We start from the raw sequence: 16,178 nt of genomic DNA, 5'->3' as shown, positions 1-16,178 counted from the left end.
GGCAACAAAAGCAAGCTGAGATCGCAAAAGCGCCGAGTTGACCGAAGTGAATAATGGTGTTAACAAGCGGCTTTTGGGCTCGTAATTTCCTTCGCTGCTCATCTTGTTATCCGCATCAACATGTGAGTTCAGACAAGTATTAGTATGGCAGATTCATCCTAAGTTGTGATTATTTTTCCATTTTTTCAAGTATACGAGTATTGCTACAATTATTGAATGTGTGTAGTTTCTTGGTATGTAAACACAAAATAATATTAAAACATTAACATTAATTTATAAATCTCCAATACACCCTCATAAAAGTGACACTACGTCAATATAAAAATACAGTTTGGCGTACTTATACACTAAAGTAGTGATCGTACCGTAGTAGTGCTTCATATCGTCCACGGTATTTACTCTACTCTGGTTGAGCTATCTAAGTTTACATTGGCTTTACAATGCGCTGTAAAGGCGCTCTAGAATTTTAAGCTTTTTGTTTGGAGTAGGCAAACATCTTCTACTAATGTGTCGATTGTATATGTTTGTGCAAAAATTTACATACATACGAGTATATTGTCGACAAGCAAATAATGTGCAAACGTATTACAATAATATAATATGACATCGATTTAATCCAGTAAAAATTCGATTGTAAATCAACAAAGTTTTCACACACAGCATACTTGTTGAATAATACAGAATAGATTGAAAATTAATATTATACTTATAAGCTGAAGGAAGGTCCTAACTTAAGCGGGTAAAGCATCGCTGCAATAACTAGTGCCATATGGCCATGTAATCATGAACTTACTGATTTTCCTTCCCCTTTGCTGTTAATATTATCTTGAATTAAGTATCCAACAATTATTAGAGCATAGTGATCTTTTCATTGTATTTATTATCCTCTGCACCTGAAAGGTACAAGAGTACATATATATATATTATGACGTGTAACATTCAAAAGCCGTGGCAGACCCCCCCCCCCCCCCACAGTATATATGTATACCCTCTTGATAGACATGTCTATCCTTTCATATGAACAGCTTGATCTCAGAGGCTATAAGGCGCCAAATATTGTACACAGATACCTAATATATGTACGCAGTACGAGTAATAGGGATTTTCCGTAACACCGTTCGTATGAAAACCTAGATGTCGAAGACCATAACAACTAGAGATACAAAACGCCTTATATGTGTACGCAGTTCAAATATATTTGAAATTCTTTGAATTAGTGCTTATATTTCTGTATGTCAAGTTTAATCATGATAGGTCAATTTTATAGGAAGTTATAGCCAAAAACGTAATCTCTGCCCAAGCTCTACCAGTAGCTGTTGATGTTGTTCTTGCATTGACTCAACTCTTTACTACATACATGCTCTCACACAGACATGCATAGAATATTTCAATCGATATACTTGTAGTTTTTCAACTTGTTTTTAGTTTACAAATACATAAGTACATCTATTAAACATCGTCGGCAATCACTTGGACCTTACATATCTTATCTGTTCATCTTATTAAATTTAATTGTAATGGTTTATACTTAGATTAGATTGCATTAGATTGGTCAATGACCGATGGCCGCAGACTGAAGTCTATTCAACTGGAGTTATTAAATAAATAATTTGATGTAGGCACCTCACTACGTATACGCAATATATAAATATGTCAATAAATACTGTCAACATGAACACTTCTTGCAATCACTTCCACACAGAATATTGGAGTAGCTGAAGAAGTGGTCTGAGATTACAATTATGGCTTTAACTTTCTTAACAACCGACCTACCACTATAAAATGACATAAGCACGAGAGCTTTTGAAATTATCATGAATAGCTGGAGAAGGGGGTGCATTTGGAAAAACACAATCTTGACTTGCTTGGGGCTCAGGGAAATATTTTATTAAAGTTTGATTTTTCCAGTTCTAATAAATTCCGATATGCTTGCGTTCATTCAGACGGACATTCAGACAGACAGATGTGGCTATATCGACTGGCCAAGTCATACGGATCAAGAATATACATACTACATGAGCTTTGTGAGGTCTGCCACGCCTCCTTCTGTATGTTACATACGTGTGACAGAATTCTGTGTAAGAATGCTGGGCATTTTCAAAATACAGACAAACTAACTAACTAATACAAATCTATATGCCTTACAGATATTGTTCATCCGTTGGAGTTTGCATATTTTGCAACTAAGTGGCAGATTACATCGTTCATGGACATATTGGAAAAATGACTGAGATTACCAATACTGTAAGAAACGTCCTGGAGCAATGCCTGCCATTTGCTGTTGTAGTGGCAAAGTGAAATGCTCCGCATTAGAAGATCCGTTATAGCCATTGCATTCGCTGCCTAATAGACTATCACCAATATGGAAGATAACACTATTTTTTCCCCATACAATACCTCATATATATACAAAAAAGCATAAAAAAATACAAGTGATGTCGGCAGCCCTCTTGTACTGTATATTATTAATGTTTAAATTTCGTTTTTTTGATTTGCTCGGATAGACCTGAACCTGGGTTGAAAATCAAAGATGTATAAGAGATAACTGAGTTTCGTTGGCCATGGATTATCCACAAATGAAACGCAAACAACGCCTGCCACTATTTACGACAATATTGATTGTGAGACAAAGTAATTAGTGCCTCCCGCATTTTGAAACTGTAGTGGGGGGGCATTGGAATTAAAGCAGATGATCGCTGCTTGATACAGTTAGCGCGTGAGTTCAGTTGTTCGCCAATTTCAAGTCATTAACAGTTTTTCGTTTTAGTAATTTAGTGTGAAATTAATGGGCCCAACTACTTGAGGCAAACCAGCAAGTCGCGTATGTGTGTCAAAAGCGGCGATGAGCTATAAAAAAATGTAGCCACGATAATTGCTTGAAAAAACATCAGCGCCATTTAAAGCCAATTCATACAAAATAAAAGATAATGCATGGCCACTGGCTATTGGTGCGTATGATTGATATTTATTCTATCGACTAACGTAAGCACCTGTTGCTACGTACACACAAACACGTAGGTACGAGTACGATTTTGAAATTCTCATTGCGAGGCAACAATAAAAGCAAAGCCAATGTATAGCATAAGAGAATGTGTGAAGTTTGCGCAAAAAACCGCAAACGTTGCCGAGCACGCGCTGGTAACGCTCAGATCTTTCAAATGGCAAAAAAAACACAGCAAGAAATGGTTGTTGTTGTTGTTTACGATGCTCCTGTTGTTGCTGTTGCCGTTACATCCTTGAGAAATTTGCATCCGCAATCACTTTAAATGTTTCCGTTTGAATACGCAAATAAATCGAAAAGGATTTCCAATGAATGCTTATGAGTGTCCCGCCCACCGAGCACTGGTACGTATCCAGGCAACCAAATGTACTTCCCCCACTCTCCTTCGCCTCCTCACCCACCAGCCCAAGCAGACTAACTGTTTATGTTGTTGTTTATGGCAAGTGCGATTCAGTGTATGCTCGTGTATACACATATGTTTGCGCAGTTATCTGTACCGAGCAAATCCTGGCATAAGATTGGGAAGCAGCAACAAATTCGGTTGCTTTGTGGGCAGCTGCCAGCTGAACTGCCAGCTGAACTGGCCAGCCAAAATCTGATATTACAACAGCAGCTCACATGCCACAAAGCGCCGGGCATATGGAAAACAAAACTAAGTATATAGCACGTGTTATTCCCAGACATAAATAAATTTGAATGAGTGTTGTCACAATGTTGTGACATGGCAACGCACAGAGACGGGCAGGAGCCAGTGGAGGGAATGGACAATGCTAGCCCTGGTCGACCCCGACAACATGTTGATAGACCTTTACCATCATATACATCCCAAAAGAGTGTGTGTGTGAGAAAGAGAGAGAGAGAGAGAGAGAGAGAGAGAGGTTTAGAGAGGTTGAGAGTGGTACAGAAACAGTGAATCCCAGTCTTTTGAATGGTGGCTTTGTTATGGCAACTAAAGTGTACTCCAACTCTCGGTGTGTCCGTCCGTCCATCTGATAGCCTGACTATTCGTCTGCCTGACAGGCCAACTACTGGCTTTACTGGCATTGGGTTGCGTTGGCTGTGGTTTTATTGAGAACTCGCGCTGCTTACAAATTTTGCATGCTGCACACATAAAGAAAAAGTTTTGGAAACACTCAGCGTTGAACACAATCTCTATATATATAAAACAGTTTGTCCTGACTGACTGACTGACTGACTGACTGACTGACTGACTGACTGATTGGCAATCAATGCACAGCCCAAACGGTAAGAGCTAGGAAGCTGAAATTTGGACACAAGATCCCTCTTATAGTGAAAGTGAGCACTAAGAAGGGGTTTTGGAAAATTCGAACGCCAAAGGGGGGAAAACGGGCTCCAACGTTTGTATGAAAAATCTACAATTTTCATCCAATTAACTTCAAACTTAGTTTGTATACTCTCAAAAAGAATGCAAGAAAAACTGTATACTTGGTTTTTCACCATTTTTCCTGGGGCATGAAAAAGGGGGGGTTTTCCGTGGAAAAATTGAAACACAATCAACACCCCACAGCCCAAACGGTAAAAGCTAAGAAACTGAAATTTGGGCTCAAGTATCCTATCATGGTGTAGATGCGCACTAAGAAGGGATTTTGGAAAATTCGAGCTCCAAAGGGGGGAAAAGTAGCTCCACAGTTTGTTTGAAAATTCTGCATTTCTGAATCGATCAACTTTAAATTTGGTTTTTATAATCTATAAAAGAATACAAACAAAACTGCATACTCGGTTTTTCGAAATTTGCGTTGGAGCTTGAATTATTGGGGTTTTAATATTTATTCATTTTTTCAAATGAAAAGTTTGTGTTATAAATTTTGTCCGATCGATTTCAAATTTGGGTAATATAATCTACGTAACTAAAATTACAACTTTGCATTTAACGATTTTTAAAATATGCATTTTACAAATGCAGGCAGAACAAACAATACAAAATATCAAACAGTTGGGGACAACTAAGTATACATACACACACACATATGTACATATATACAAGCAGCTGTTCGTGTAGTTGCGTGCAAACGGTTGAAGTAGCCAAAGCAAAATGTGAGACACTAATGTGTGAATGTTCATTTGTACAAATGTATGTACATATATACATACATACATATGTATAAAAGTACATTCGTCTTGCACTGACAGGGCAAGAAATGTTAATTAATTAAAAATTATTAACATTATAACATAAACATTTTTATGTTATTTTTTCTTTGTTTAGTACATTTGGCATAAGGGATTTTAGGACAACGGACTACAAGGGCGTACGCAGGTTGGGCAGGGGGGACATTGCTCCCCTTAGAAAGAATTTCGCATTATGAATTACACCAGCACCATATGTATTACATACGTACATACATATATACATACGTCTGTATGTATAGTATGTACATATGTACATCAATAAGTATGTATGTACGTACATACATTCTTATATACATATATAGGTTTGTATGTATGCAGTGGGCCATCGAACACTGTTGTTTAATTGTAATAAATAGTGTTCTATGTTTTCAAATCAAAATTTTTAAAACAACAACAACAAGTTATTGGCTCGCAAAACTTCTTTCGTTTTGATAATTTACGGCTGTTAATTGCATACGAAAAATGCCAAAAGTTTACAGTTACCGTACACACACAAATACATTTGTATGTATGTATGTATGTACATATGTGTACAGTGAACAATCGAATACAGTATTATAATCAATAACTCTCAAACGATGTTTTTCGATGTATTTGTATTCGACATGTATTACGATATATCAACACAAGTATCGATATTTTCGATATATCGCATTTAATTTTATTATTGGGGTTTTAATATTTATTCACTTTTTCAAATGAATAGTTTGTGTTATAAATTTTGTCCGATCGATTTCAAATTTGGGTAATGTAATCAACATTATATCAACAAATTGGCATTCAACGATTAAAATATAGCAATATGTTTTTTACTTGCCATATATCAAATATCAAATAGTTGGGGACATCGCATACACACACTCACACATACATACAACAAGCAACAGTTCGTGTCTATGTGTGCCCATGCATACATACATATGTACATACATGCATATGCATGTATGCCTGTATATGTATGTAGCATGTACATACAAAACAACAACAACAACTTTAAGTTGTTGGCTCGCACATCTTCTTTCGTTTTGACCATTTAATGTTAATTGCAAAGGCAAAACGCCAAAAGTTTACAGTTACCGTCGCTAAGCAACGACTGCGTATGCGATAGTAAAGCAGAAACCGAATAACGGAGCTACGCATATTCTGCTTCGCATTGCGGGCAGATGTATGTATGTATGTATGATTTGTTCTTATTGATCTCAATAAATAATTAGATTTTATTATTTAAATATTCTGCTTATTGCATTCAAACTTCGATATTTTGATGGTATCGGTGGCTTCAACTATCGAAAGTTTTACTCTAGCAAATTGAGATGAGAATTGTCAGTGCTTTTTGATCGTGGCTCATCGCTGCACGGCATTGACACGAGTGCCGTGTTTCATATTCCGAGTTTGTGCGTGACCGTATTGACTCAAATGTGAATTTAAAATTAGGATATACCCTTATAATTATTCCCCTTTTTTGCACATAGTCTATCTTAAAACGTTGCGTTATCTCAATATATAAAACAGTTTGTCCTGACTAATTGGTGATCAACGCACAGCCCAAACGGTAAAAGATGAAATTTGGACTCAAGTATCCTTTCATAGTATCCATCATAGTGTAGGAGCACACTAAGAAAGGCTTTTGGAAAATTCTAGCTCCAACGGGGGGAAAACGAGCTTTAAAAAATATTAGTTATAGTGGTCATGTTCGTTGAACGAAATAGTTTGGCAAGAACAAAAATGTAACGGACTACTGAACAATTTTTTGTCAAGAACAGAAAATGTTCATTTAAATACCTTAAATGCCTTCCTACTGGTAACTTATAAGGTGAAAACATATGGGTAGGTTATGCACACACAAAACAAATACAATTGGAAACATTATATTGAGCCGGGTTAAGACGGGCAATACCTGCTAGTAATTTCATAATTTTCTTAAACTAATATGCCTATCACATTTTCCACTTTAGCTATTACGATATAACATCATTTTTAATCTACAAAATTGCGTATTGCGTTGCGTATTATAGTTTAAAAAATTGTAATGAAATGAATATACATACTAAATGGCAAATTAACATTAAATTTAAACTTTCGAAACAGGAGTTCGCGACTTACATGATTTGTTTTTATGGCTGTAAAATAGTCAAAATGAAGTAAATATTTAAAAATTCGTATTCCATTTTGTTATTCAAATTGAGTTGAATAGACTTTTAAAAAGTAACAATTTCAATCAATCAATGTTTTTCTAAGTGCATTTCCATTGCAACAAATTTGCTTGCAGCGTAGTCCATATCTGCATACACGTATGTATGTACATTTTATATGCATGTGTATATCTATATATAAATGGGCGTATATATGTAAGAGGGTATGTGCTTCGGATGCGCCTAAACGATCTGAATTTGGCTCTTGTCTGTTTTGTGTCAATTCGAAATCCGCTTTGGTTACGCGGCAGCAACAGCAACAACATCAGCATCAACTTCAGCTCCGGCTTCAGCTCCACTCTCGATGGCTTTGACGTGTCGCAATGAGTTGTATGGCAACGCTGGCAAAGCTTTTGTGGGAATGGGTGGCGGGATTACAACTACTTGGCTGCCATGGCTTTGGTGCTTTGGCTCAAGTGCGGCTTGGGGATTTTTCAATTGCGTTTATAATAAATTTCGATTTGTCAGCGCGCTCTGGAAGCTCTGCGGCTTCAGGCTATCTCCGTTATTATCGCGTTGCATTTTATGCCAAGTGGACTTCGAGTGCAATTCAAAGTGGTAGTCGAAAAGCTTTTACTGTGCCATTTGCAGCGCCGCGCAAAAGTGTGCAATAAATCCCACGATAGGGGCGACGATGTGGCCAAGCGGCCGCCTAAAAGTATGCCAGATATGAATAAATATAGTTTTCAAAATAGTACCTGTTCTCACAACAAAGCGACCGCAGACACTCAAGTGTTGGGCATGCTAATGAGTCTGATGAATACAACAGCGTCATATTTGATTGGCAGGCGCCACAAACTAGATCAGAATATATGGGAGTATATGAAAATAGCCGCATGGCCGGTACAATAAAAAATAACAGCTAAAACATAGCACTTTAAAATCTGCGTATTCAGCGTATTAAGCGAATGACATTTAAAAATCTTCTACCGAATTAGTTTTGATTTAATTTGTAACAAAAATGTATTCGAAGCGAACAACAAAGGGCATAATGGAACATGTCTATGAATAAAATACTAAGCTACACATTAGTTTGAAAAAGAAGGGCACAACTGTTGTTGCTCACTTCCTCATAGCCCTTCCTCGTCTTAGGCAATTTCGGTGGCATGTGAAGGTGGAGGCGTTAATGCTGCTGTCTCGTGCGTCTTTGCCGGCGTATATGTTGCTGCCTGATCCGACTCCTTTGTCAATATAACTTTGTACAATACGAAATACAAAGCACCGCCCACAAGAAGCTCAGCAACGGCCACGCATACGATCAGCGCCCAGCCGGGTATTGCCAAGCCATCTGTAAAAAAAAAAACAAATTCAAATCATCTCTAATTCTTCAATTGCTCTTTCGAGAGAACTCACTGAAATATCGACGCGTAAGTGTCCGACGTCCACGATTCACGCGTCGCGTGGCTTCCGTTTCCTGCATACAGCAGGCAAGTAGAACTGCAAAGAAGTGAAGATATCTACTTAGTTATACAAATACAATAACAGACATGACAATACTATACATCCTACACAAGCAAAATACTAAACTTTAAATCTGTAGCTACTTGCTTACTGATGCAATCAAGTTAATAATATTTGCCAGTACTTTTTAATAGAAGTATAATCATTCTCCAAAGACATAATTAAATAATACGATATATGTAAGCTCTTAGGAAATATAAAAAGTTGTACCATATTTCTTATATACAAATTTAAAAATCGCTTTATTTATTGGAGTCAATAAAAATGATGGCGAATGCATTTTCTTTTTAAATAGTTTCAAATTTCAAAACATGTTCCTAGTTGTGATAAATACATGTGATCGTAGAATAACCATCGTCATGTAAACGTACGCATTAATTTCAAGAAATATTTTTGTATAACGAGTCAGCAGGTAATCCAAAAACAAATTTTCAATAAGCGTGTTCACTCTGTATGAAAATATAATGATCACTTAAGTGTTGGCTCTTAAATAGATAATAGTAAATCAACACTAATAATAAACTGGAATTTCTGCTATATTTCTATATTTTATGCATTAGCTCAAGCATGGATGAAGTGCTAAGTGGGTTTCCTTTAAGGGCAAACAAAAATATAGTAATGGTCTGCAGCACCTGCTTCTAAAGTTTTTCAATTGAGGAAATAGGGGAGACTTGTTTATCTTGTTTCAAATCTAATAAATGGATTCGTGTCAAATACAATAAAATCAATAGACGTCATGCTAACAAGATGAATTATTGAAATCACAACTTATACATACTTGTACATACATGTTTAAGCTTTAAAATTAAACAGAAGTGTATTGAAGCTCTGCAGCATTTTCTATATTTTTTCACAACTCTGTATACTGTGTATACATGTATGTATGTTTGTGTGAACAAAGAACATGCTGTGCCATGTGTGTGGTCAGCAGTCGCAGCAACATAAACAACTTTGAAATATTCATCAAATATTAAGAAAAAAATAATAATAATAATTCGCAAGAACGCAACGGAACTCATTGAAAAACACGTTCACCATTCATCAAAAAACCAGCAGCGGACGTGCGAACAGAAATTCTTATTTGCCCGAGGAGTTGTTAAAATATGAACAATTAATTATTGAGAAAATATTTAACAGCAAAGGCAGCAAAGCAAATCAAACAAAGCCCACAACAAATGCCGATTGAAGCTTGGGCGCGCGCCACCATCTTGACGATAAATCTGCCGTGGCTCTGAAAGAGGGGAGTGCGGGCAAATACTTGTAGTGACCATATCATTATGTACATATGTATTTTGGCGCTGGCGCCGCTTCATTTTATTGCGGATGTCAGTTTCGGTCATATGAAAAAATATGCTAAAAAATAATCAATGTATTTTAATTACAGTTTATGAGGCATTTGTTTCTCTGCCTTTGGTATTTTGCGTCCGAATTTTCACACACATTTTTTGAATGTGCGAAAATCGCATATCGATTCGCCAGTTAGCCAACAAATGGGCAGCGAAATCAACTATAAGGGGGAAAAAGGCATTTTGTGCGTCTATGTAGAAAAAGCGTGACCAATGTTTTGGCCAGCCACTGACCAAAACTAATTGTTTTTCATATTTCATAATTTATGTGCGCAATAATTACCGCGCTTAAGCCACTTCCGGTATTAGCGAACTTTTTTTGTTGCAAATGAAAAAATTTATAAAATTAAACAAGCCAAAAATATACATATGAGTCAAAAATAATTAATGTACTGGTAAGGGAATGACTAAAGAAAAACTCTACAATCAGCGGCTGATTCATATAAATTCATTACAAAAAAGACATAATAATAATAATAGAAAATTAGGCAATGAGTAAACAACATATTTCTGTGAAATGGCGACTGATAAGAATGTCTACAGCTTAGTGAAGTGAAACGCCCAAAGTCTACACTGAGGTCGTTATCTCGTGGCATGACGCACACCCAGACACACACACACACACACACACACACTCATTGCGCAGTTGATACGAGTATGCTTGGCACAGTTACTCAAATCGCTTTAATAGCGGCACTTAAACGGTATCCTAAAATGCAACTCCAGCTCGGAGCACACACTAGCACTAAAAACTTCAACAAATTGCAGTAGCAATATGCACAACTTTACCCAGGCATATCAGAAAGTAGGTGGAGCAGTTCTTAGCCAACTTCATTTCCGTCGTTTTTTCGTAAGTTTTCGTTTGTGTGTGCACTCGAAAAACGCTCGTCAAGTTGAAACGCGCACGTCGCCAACTACAAAGTGGAACTAAAAACCTGTGCGTGAATTTAGAGAGCGGCAGGTGCTCCCACCTTATCGCTTTGTGCGCCGATAAGATAAGCTGACCCCTCTCCGTTAGTCCGTGAGACAGAGTTGCGCAAGGCCCAGATACTTGTAGATAGATAGAACAAAAAAGGGGTATTTGTTATCATTGTGTTTTTATTTTTGAATTGTTTTTGTACTCGAATTATTCATAACCATTTTTCATGCATTGACTAAGACACGGGACTTAAGGTAACTTCATTATGAGGTTTCTAGGAGAATACCATCTCTAATGGAGCGGTGGGGGTGTGCTTGTGACTCTCTAATGACGACGGAACTTCAGACGGCGCACAGTCTTGTAACGGTAGCCATCATCGGCAAGCTGAGTTGGCTCGGCTGGAACGTCGATGATGTGGGAAGCGGCAGCCTCCTGGACGGGGGGCAGGTATTCGGCAGAAGGCAACTCGTTGACATCACGACGACGACGGATCACACGACGACGCACGGTTCTGTAACGGTAGCCATCATCAGCCAGGGCAGCGGACTCAGCAGGGACCTCAACAGCGACATCTTGGGTGGCTTCTTCGACTGGGGGCAAGTATTCGTTGGCAAGTTCGGAGACATCACGACGGCGACGGATCACACGGCGACGCACAGTCTTGTAGCGGTAGCCATCAGCTCCAACGACAGTTTCGGGAGCGGACTCAGCTGCGACCTCCACAGCGATATCCTGGCTGGCTTCTGGAATTGCAGGTGGTAGGTACTCGGCAGAGGGCAACTCGTTGACATCACGACGACGACGGATCACACGGCGACGCACAGTCTTGTAGCGGTAGCCATCAGCTCCAACGACAGTTTCGGGAGCGGACTCAGCTGCGACCTCCACAGCGATATCCTGGCTGGCTTCTGGAATTGCAGGTGGTAGGTACTCGGCAGAAGGCAACTCGTTGACATCACGACGACGACGGATTACACGACGACGTACGGTTCTGTAACGGTAGCCATCATCAGCCAGGGCAGCGGACTCAGCAGGGACCTCAACAGCGACATCTTGGGTGGCTTCTTCGACTGGGGGCAAGTATTCGTTGGCAAGCTCAGAGACATCACGACGACGACGGATCACACGACGACGCACGGTTCTGTAACGGTAGCCATCATCAGCCAGGGCAGCGGACTCAGCAGGGACCTCAACAGCGACATCTTGGGTGGCTTCTTCGACGGGGGGCAAGTATTCGTTGGCAAGTTCGGAGACATCACGACGGCGACGGATCACACGACGACGCACAGTCTTGTAACGGTAGCCATCGGCACCAACGACGGTCTCAGGAGCGGCCTCTTCAACAATGACCTGCTCGGAGGCCTGCTCAATGGGAGGAAGGTATTCGGAAGAGGGCAGCTCGCTGACATCGCGGCGGTGGCGCAGCCTCAAGCGGCGCACAGTCTTGTAACGATAACCATCATCAGCTAACTCCACTGGGGACTCAACCAGTTCAGTGGCTTCGATGTTGTTGTCCACTGGCGGCAGGTAGTCCGTGGCAATCGATGCCGCCGAAGCGGATGCGATCACAGCAAAAGCGATGACAAAGAATTTCTGTAAATGGGCAGCCAGAGAAAAAAGGAAGTTGATGTTAATCCTATGTGTTGGAAATGCACACGTGGCAGGTAGCGGAACTAACCATTTTCGTCGAACTCGAATAAATTGCGCGATGTGTCTATGAGATTAATCCAAAGTCGATTCTGTTTCAATAACAGCCTCAACGACACTATTTATAGTCAAAAAGGCGAAAAGTTCTCGCCGACCCACAGCCATTCACTTTGAGACAGACGATCGAAAATTAAACCGGTTGCCGCTCATACCACCAACTACCGCATCGTTGTCGTCTGCCGCTTCTTCATTGTGGCTAGTTTGGCCAGTTGCTATTGTCAGAAGTATCTCAAGCACCGAGCATCAATTGTTTAGTATGAGTAGCCATTTGTAGCAGCCGCCACCTTCACAGCCTGAGCGCTGCCTATTTACCATATTTACCATATTTACCATATACTCGTATATAAGTATAAACAAATGATCCAGCCACAACAACAAGAGCAGAAGCGACAGCAGCAGCAGCGATAATAGCATAAAAGCATTATTAGTATGACGGCTGCCCAAAAACAAAACGAAAGTAAACAAAACACCAAACTTCTATAAGAAACGACAAAAGTGGCGGCCACTTCGGCGACTTCTTCGTCTTCGTCTTTGTCGATGTCGTAGGCAGAATGAACAATAGTCGAGGGCTCTTTTTGGCATTCTTCGCGTGAGCTTTGATTGTTTCGATTATTTGTATCAATTATTGGCTTATTATTATACAAATTGTGTATGAATGGCTAAGGCTGCGCTTAGTTGGCGCTTATTCGCCTCATCTGCCTCAATGGATTTGTGTCAATTCAACGCTGGCCGAGCGTCTCGTAATTGCAAGCGGAAGTCTCCGCTTACTAGTATGTATACTCTCCTCAATTTTATCATTTGTTAATTGTTGGGCAGCTGCGCATTTTTAGTGACTCTTGATCAATGTCTAAGGTCGAGCACAGCTGAAAGTCTGATGGATACGAGTCGCAGTCAAGTGTTGCTATTTTTGGCAATCCTCCATTAGTCAGCTATAAATAGCAAGCTGATTTAATGTATACTTGTGTGGAAGGCACTTCTACGGCATATCTTAGCTTTTACGCTATGTTATGGTATGTTCTTAAATACTTGTCGCTGCCAAAAATTGATTTACTTAAGTGTTGCTCTAATTCTGGACAAAGCACGACAAAAATATCTTGAGTATGCAAATGTGGCTTAAAGAGCCGCACGTGGGCAGTCAACGTGATAAAGAGACGCAAGTTTGGCAGCCATTTGCTAAACAGCTACTGTTAAAGACACGTGGAGGTAGCTCAGTAAAAGGTTAGATTGAGGTGGCTACCGATCTTAGGATTTATGTGCTTGGCAAGATGAAATTTAACACCTGTTCTTGGCATAAATCCAGAATTTTGTCTTTCATAAAATCTAGAAACTTGGCATAATATTTAGACGGATTTCATAACAAACAGGCGGCTAAAATTAACAAACAATCAAGTCTTAAGTGTGGTTACCTAGCGATAGCTAAAAATGTTCATGGTGAAAATTATGTAATAAAAAAATCAGTATTGAAGGAAAAGTCCCGAAGATTAGTAGTTATTAATTGCTCTGGAACTACCCTACCGATATACATAGCATAGTATTTCTCACACTTAAGCTACCTTTTAAATAAAATAATTGCATTCCGAAAAACACGACTATGGCTTCTGATCGTTCTTAACTCAAATGGGAATTATACAAAAATATATTTTCTAGATTTCGTGAAATAAAAAACGAATTTTAAAATACCCATCAGTGCATTCTTGCCGTTGAAATTGATTTGATTTGTAACTGAATCCAGACGTTGCTACAAAAATATGCATTCATTTTTGCTGAAAATTCATTCAATGCGCGTGGTTTCATTTATTCATTTGTAAATAGCTTTCACAAAATATATAGATGTAAAGGTGTACCTATTTGTCTACTGCTATTTGAGTATGTATTCGTAGGTATGTTTGGTATTCTGCATATTTAATTTTCACCTGGCAATCAACGTCATCATCAAAATGCCAACGAGCACTGTCCACAACCCATACAAGAAAACAAATGAAAAAATAAATTTGTTCGCTCTTGGCATTTCCTGAGCTTTTGCCCGAAAACGGGGAATCAAAATATATATCTATGTATGTACATATATTCATATACAATATATTTATGCGCAGGGAAGCACAGGCGGACAGTCCTTGATGTCAGTAAAATATAAATAGGCTTTTGCATTGCATATATGAAAATAAACAAAAACAACACGAGATGGACGCATTAAATCCGGGCCGCGTTTTTCAATCGTCCAGCTGACACAGGCAAGCTGTGCCACGATTAATCCAATGCATCGGGGTCTTCGAGCACTTCAGCTGCATGTACATCACGAAATTGGTCGAGTGGCCGGTGGTGGAGAGGACGCCACGGCGCTCGCTGGTCTTGTAAACCGGGCAGTCGTAAATCTCGTCGGAGTCGCCACCGCCGCCGTGTCCTGCCGCGTCTTCGCCAGTCTTCAACACAGGACGCAAGTAGACGACAGGTAGAGTATCAAATAGTATTTTGGAAAATGATTCGTCCAGTTCCTTGGTCTTGCGATTCCACCGCGCACCCTCTATAAATATTCCCTACAAAATTGTAAATTCAAAAGTTTCAATTAGTTGATATTAACAGAAATAAAAGATAGTATTAGAGGCTCAAGCGGAAAGATACGGTGTAAGGAATTGTTGGTGTCTGCTCTTATCTCTGAGCTAGCTTACTTGTATAAACTTTGTCTCATCATTTATTTCTTTTTGTTCCTGATGTGTTAGCGTGTAAAAATATTGTTGATTTGTTGTTTTCAAAATAGATCGATCAAAAGCGTAGATTTCCCCGATAGTTACTCACCCGTATGTAGGCACCTACTTCTGGAGTTACGTTCACTTGCATCTCAAATTTGGTAACTGCGAACTCAATCGATATCATGTCGATCTGAAAACGGTTCTTTCTAGAATAGTTCTGCAGCACACCAGTGATGAAGGATTGTGTGAAATAGAAGCCCGAAATCCAGTAAACGATCGGCTCGCCGCTGTTGATCCACTCTTGAAAGAAGACCAAGCTGTGGAGTTGGATTTGAGATATGTACCTTACTTTACAATTTATTAATAATCATATCAAGCATTTGTATTTGTATAGCGAACAGCGACTAGCGACAAAAGGCTGGGGCGCACAAAGAGCTAGCAAAAGCACACATCCTTTGAAGTCAATAGCAAATAAGATTTTCCCCATGAATGACAGAAGCAGGAGCCGCACGTCTGGCACAGAGTGAAGGACATGTGCGCTGTGCACATTTATTATATTTACACAATTGCAGTAAAAAACGAAAAATACGGATACGTTGGGAAGCCGGCAGCCAACAAAGGACAAACGAGCTGACGGGAACACATTATAAGCTGGCCGTCATTGTACCATTGATAGCTGCCTAAGAATATGAGTAGCGAGCGAGAGCTCGTCGA

General features: G+C 39.3%; 3 protein-coding genes across 3 annotated transcripts in view; all 3 read right to left on the bottom strand.

The window, feature by feature from the left end:
* Positions 1-8,258: 8,258 nt before the first annotated feature.
* On the bottom strand, positions 8,259-11,062 carry LOC115623068. The gene is made up of 3 exons (XM_030517262.1): positions 10,941-11,062; positions 8,698-8,781; positions 8,259-8,632 (listed from the first exon to the last, which is right to left on the bottom strand). The coding sequence occupies exons 1-3, from the start codon at positions 10,984-10,986 to the stop codon at positions 8,433-8,435; spliced, it is 330 nt and encodes a 109-aa protein (XP_030373122.1). The 5' UTR covers positions 10,987-11,062; the 3' UTR covers positions 8,259-8,432.
* A 332-nt stretch (positions 11,063-11,394) lies between these two features.
* Positions 11,395-13,101, bottom strand: LOC115622556. The gene is made up of 2 exons (XM_030516525.1): positions 13,090-13,101; positions 11,395-12,663 (listed from the first exon to the last, which is right to left on the bottom strand). Exons 1-2 carry the CDS (start codon positions 13,099-13,101, stop codon positions 11,395-11,397), a joined length of 1,281 nt encoding a protein of 426 aa, XP_030372385.1.
* A 1,801-nt stretch (positions 13,102-14,902) lies between these two features.
* Positions 14,903-16,178, bottom strand: part of LOC115622312 (dynein heavy chain 3, axonemal) — a 39,136-nt gene continuing 37,860 nt past the window's right edge. The window contains exons 53-54 of the mRNA XM_030516218.1: positions 15,571-15,781; positions 14,903-15,311 (exon numbers count right to left, since the gene is read on the bottom strand). Coding sequence (XP_030372078.1) covers positions 14,988-15,311; positions 15,571-15,781 — 535 coding nt within the window. The 3' untranslated portion in view covers positions 14,903-14,987. The remainder of the gene's footprint in view (positions 15,312-15,570; positions 15,782-16,178) is intronic.

This window comes from Scaptodrosophila lebanonensis, unplaced genomic scaffold (genome assembly GCF_003285725.1).
Source record: "Scaptodrosophila lebanonensis strain 11010-0011.00,11010-0021.00 unplaced genomic scaffold, SlebRS2 tig00000043-arrow-pilon, whole genome shotgun sequence".
In the NCBI taxonomy this organism is placed as follows: Eukaryota; Metazoa; Arthropoda; class Insecta; order Diptera; family Drosophilidae; genus Scaptodrosophila; species Scaptodrosophila lebanonensis.
Note: the sequence above shows the minus strand (reverse complement) of the source record. Positions and strands in the feature narration are given on the sequence as shown.